General features: G+C 47.2%; 1 protein-coding gene across 1 annotated transcript in view; it reads right to left on the bottom strand.

The window, feature by feature from the left end:
- The window catches only part of SPTLC2 (serine palmitoyltransferase long chain base subunit 2), a 160,912-nt gene that overhangs the window by 3,507 nt on the left and 152,139 nt on the right, over nt 1-5,266 (bottom strand). Inside the window, exon 11 of the mRNA XM_019518731.1 lies at nt 3,872-4,001. Within this exon, the coding sequence (XP_019374276.1) occupies nt 3,872-4,001 (130 nt within the window). The remainder of the gene's footprint in view (nt 1-3,871; nt 4,002-5,266) is intronic.

The raw sequence follows: 5,266 nt of genomic DNA, 5'->3' as shown, positions 1-5,266 counted from the left end.
AGGTCCCTTCCGACCCTAGAAACTATGAAACTATGAAACATTCTTCGGTCTCACTCTGCGCCCTCTCTGGTGCTCGGGCTCTCCGCAGGCCTGTCTCGCACTGCACCTCACTGGTGCTGGGGTCAGTGCACCCCAACTGCTGTGTCCTCTCTGGCACTGGGGTCCCCACACTGCCAGGGGTCCCCTAGAGGCCTCCTCCATCCCCTAATAGCCTCACCCAAACCACCGGTCTGTCTTAAAAAGCAAACAAAACAAGCCCCTGGGCTATAAATTCAAGCCAACCGGCTACAACATCATTCAACCCCCCCCAGGGGTATTCCAGCCCTCGTCAATGTCAGAGGCTGTACCTGCAGTCAGGCCTCTCCCTCTTGCTTGCTCTGGGGGAGCTCCTTACCCCTTGGCTGCTGGCAGGGAGCTCCCCTCCTGGCCTCAGGCCTGTAGTTTATATGGGCCTAGGGCCCTGCCTCTTCCAGCCAGCTGACCACGTGCAGGTGCAGCCAATTCCCTCAGTAACTAGTTGTCCCAGCAACCTGCACCTGGGTTCTCATCTCTACTCCAACAGTAGCAGGCACCTTAGTGCCCTGCTACACAGACACTACTTATTTTTTCCTTCTCTTTCTCCCTCCTCATTCTCCTAAGCCAGGCTTGTCCAACATACAGCCCGTCATGTGGCTCGCCAAGCCATTTTCTGAGGCCCAAGGTGCTGTGATGGGAAATGGAAGTAAACACTGTTTACTTTTGTTCCCACCCCTTGTCCCTCCCCCAGCCCCCCAGCAGACTCCTAATGGCTGCTGAAGGGCTAGGGAAGGGACAAGGTTCCCACATACACCATGTCAGCTTGACAATGCTGATGCAGTGTGTGTGGGAAGAGGAGTAGCTGTGTGCCACTCGGGACAGGATGAGCCCAGCTGGAGCAGCTGGGGCTCAACTGCACTTTCCCCCTACCTGCGCTGCTCAGTCCCGAGCAGCACACGGCTCCGCCGCCACTTCTGCTGGCTGGTGTTGACCCGGGTGGGTCTGTCCCATCCAGAGCAACATGTAGCTGAAGTCAGATTTCTACATGCTACTGGGGGCGGGAGGAGCCCGGCCAGTTCAGCACCGGCCAGAAGCAGCGGTGGAGCCATGTGCTGCTTGGGACTGACTGATGCAGGTAAGGGGAAAATGCAGTTCAGCCCCTGTCACTCCGACCAGGCTCGTCCCATCCTGAGTGGTAAACAGCTCTACCACCATTTCTGCTGGCTGGTGCAGACCCGGCCGGGCTCCTCCCGTCCGCAGCAGCACCTGAGAAGCCAGATTCAGCTACATGCTGCTCTGGATGGGACGGACCCAGCCGGGTCAGCACTGGCCAGGAAAAGTGGCATGCAGCTGAATCCTCTACTGTCATGAGACTTAGGAAAGCAAGAAGACATGACAGCAACATGTAAGCAGAGACAGTGCAGGGCCTTTGAGCCATGTTAATAAGTGAGGACAACTGTGTTCCCACTCTGGTCTGTGACTAATTGTGGGTACATCTTCACTAGCTTCAAGCCACTCAAACCTGCTGCCAAAAAATAAGCCCTTCCTACCCACTTACACTTTACCTGCTTTGAACTGGAAACGAGGCAGTGAGGGCCCTTCTAGGGTGGTCCAAGGACAGTAGCAGCAGATCATACACAGAGAGTGAGAGATGTTCCCATAATGTTCTCACCACCACATTTCTTCTGAAAAGCAGGGATATCCCGAGGTTCATTTAATGTTTGTAAAATGCTTGGAGAGCCCCACATAGATGCACTGCATAGAAACGCAAACTATATTTTGACTTATTTGGTTGGTACCTTGGGCTGAGATTTTCAAAGCTGAGTCCAAAGGCTGTCTTCTGTTAAAATGAATGGGATTTAGAGGGCTCCAAATCTTGTATGACAACTTTGTAACATACCTTTCTACCCCTTTTTGCAAATCTCAGCCATAGTTTGGAAGCTCAGCCAAAGAACATAAGAGCATAAAAAGTGCCATGCTTGGTCAGCCCAATGGTCCATCTAGCTCAGTATCCTGTCCTGAACAGTGGCAGAGGTGGATGCTATAGAGGGAGAGTTTTGAACTGGTTAGACCCATTTCATTGTCACTTCCTGCAACTTCATTGGTGTCAAAGGTCACATGACATCATTTCCTGATGTGATACTGCTTCCTGTGAGGTCTTTGAATATGGCTTGCCAGCCCACTGGGTGATAAAAAGTTCATGATCTGGCCCCACAAAGGTTGGACACCCCTGTCCTAAGCAAATGCAGCTTAGCAGATGTAAGCTCTTTTCCCTTTTCCCTGGCCTGGGGTGCAGCCTGGTCCTCCTCTCTAAAAGGTTTACCGCTACTAGTCTACGTTAAGGCAAAGATGACTGGCAGACACTATACAGGAGTTTAGACCACTGGTGCTCAACTTTTCAGCCCATCACGATCAGTCTGCAGGCTGGATCCAGCATGGGGTCAGTCCACAGGTATGATCTGGCATGCCAGCATGATCCCCATTCTGGTGTGATCCAGTACATGAGGCCACATTAATCAACCTGCAGGGCTCCCCATGGACTCAATGTATGGAAAAGCAGGAGTGGTGCTGCCACTGTTCTCCCACCATCAGATTTCCGGACCCCTGGGGAGTACCACAGGCTGTATGACAGTCCCAGGGGTTGCACTTAGCCTGTGGGCTGGAGGTTGAGCAGCAATGATATAGATTGACAGTGAGACTGTGGAGTTGCTTGGGTGATAAAGCAAATAATTACATTTAAGCTTCTGCTATAAAACTGCATGTCCCATGTATGTGCACATATTGACTGTATTCCATTCAATACCATTACAGGGGTGCACCACTCATGATTTAAGTGAGCTGCATAAGTTGCTCATGTGTTCAAAGAGTCAGGTTTTCTAATCCTGCATAGATATGGCCTTGAGTGCCTTCTCTTACCGATTCCCTGCTCTCCCAAAGAAAACAGGATAGGGCCAGGTGTTGGGAAGGACCTCCTAAAAATTCTCCAGGCTTGATGCATGAAACTCCAGTAACCCCCTAGTACCATGCTAATGTATTGACTCGAGCAGAGGATGGGGGAAAAAAGCTTTAATTTCTCCCTTTCATACATCTCCTAGAATCTTTTATCTAATCAGACTCAACTTCACTTGAGCTCTTATGGAATCACATTATGAAATAATAACGTCATGGGCTGCAGAATGGGGAAAGATTTGATGTGGCCCAGGACCAGGTCACATGAATTAGGCCCATTCTTCTAAAGAGAGTACAAATGAGACAAACTACCTGAAACGAATTTAGTCAACAAAATAAGTGAAGGAGAAGCAATCCAAGCCTCCTGTCTCTGTTCCCTACCAGCATGCATGTCTGAGATGGCAGAGCTCAATCACTAGCCAATAAGGCCTTTACACAATGCAACAATCCTAACTCTAGCAGTGAAGTGATATGCCATGACCTGCATTGGCTCCTTATATGATTATCTAGTCAGTCTTCATCTCTGACTTCCATTTCTTGTCATTTGTAACAGGAGCTTTCCCTTTGAAAGAAGTCATGTTCTTAACTACCCCAAATCTGCACAAATTTTTGAATCATCTGAGAGATGAAAAGGGAGTTCCTTCAGGGAAAGGGATGGGCAGCCTGTTAGTTGGGTCACTGCAAGCTGTGCTGAGGAAAGCTCTAGTATATTTACCACAGGAAGCCACCTTGCACTGTCCAGATGGGAACTTTTTCAACTCTGTCTACAATGCTATAAAAGCTTTTCATGTGCTAACAATGAACAAGCCTGGAGAAGAAATAAATAAAAAAAAACAACAGCCAAATGCTGTTTTGGTTTAGGGAAGGCAAAATACGTGAACAAAGGAAGACAAGATGAGACACTTACTGTATCAAGTATCTCTTTGGTATGAGCTGCAGACACGCAGAATCTGGCTCTGGATTCAATGATTGGGGTTGCAGGAAAACCCACAACCACAACACCTATATTCCGCTTCAGCATCTCGCGTCCAAATGCACTACAAAAGAAAACAATGGAGAATGTTTATAGTGGTACCAAAGACACACAGGCACAGTAGCAGTAAAGGTCTTTGTACACTAAGCCCCACAGGCCTTCAGTGAAGTTTGCCTGCAAGACTGCAGTTCTGAGTCCCCACTGCCTTCTACAAGGTGGAATGCCTGCTCACAAAGGCCTCTTTTGTTCAGTCCCGAGGTGGTCTTCTTAGAAACATTTCACTGTATTAAGTTCTAACACAGCTGAAAGATTATATTTGGCAGGGGCTGGTCTTTTAGCAGACTGCTTCTAAGTGGATTTGTAACCCAAGCTTGAAAAGTCTCTTATAGAAAACAGGGACTTATGCTCAGGAGTTTTGACTATAAGAGGAATTCCCCCTTGCTGTCCACTCCCAAAGCAGAAGCCACTCCAGTTTCAAAAAGGATCATTTTCACCAGTTTAATTTAATTAAGATACATTGTGAAGTTACAGAGCCTACTTCAAAGTTTGCAAGGGTTTGGCATGGAACATGGGAATCCACATAGTAAACTTAAGCAGTGTTCTATCTAGTGCCTCTCCCAGGAGCTGCCAGTAGAAGATATCAGAGGAAGATGCACAAAGCTCAGTAGATGAACAGCATCATCCCAAATCTCCATCAGTCAGGAGATTTATGTTAGGCTGACTGAGATTTGTGTTAGGCTAATTTATACCCTTGCAGGCACAAGGGTTTTACCCATCCATATGGGATGAAGAATCCTTTTTTGCAGTTATATAAAGCTCTTGGCCTCAAAGCTTGGCAATGAGTTCCACAGATTTATTATACATTGTGTAACATGTTTTTGCATTGGTTTTACATTTGATGCCCTTCACTTTTGTTGATTTCCCCTATTTTTGAAATGGAAAACATAAGATGGGTCATGATGATCCACCTTCTTGGTACCATTATTTTGCATACAGCTCACATCCCCTTCTTCATCTACTATACTGTAAATAATTCCAGCAAGAGGCACTAAAAAGTGCAATCTGGGACATTATAAACTGAAGGGTTACCATCTTGAGACCAAAGCTACTTCAGAAGCAATTGCCTTCAAGTGTTTCTTGGGGGTGGAAGGGTGGGGACAGAATCCCATCATCTCAAGAAACATTCTGAAAAGTTACTTGAGAGACATGTTATTTTCACCAGATTCCAGGTCACCTCTTAAGTGCACACACCTCAGTCACAAATCTGAATCCCAAGGGCAATACAACATAGAATTTTACCTAGACTCTATTCCTTTTTTTTTTTTTTTT

The sequence above is a fragment of the Gavialis gangeticus genome, unplaced genomic scaffold, assembly GCF_001723915.1.
Source record: "Gavialis gangeticus isolate Ggan-Ray unplaced genomic scaffold, GavGan_comp1, whole genome shotgun sequence".
Lineage (NCBI taxonomy): Eukaryota > Metazoa > Chordata > Crocodylia > Gavialidae > Gavialis > Gavialis gangeticus.
This window is presented reverse-complemented; position numbering and strand designations above follow the sequence as displayed.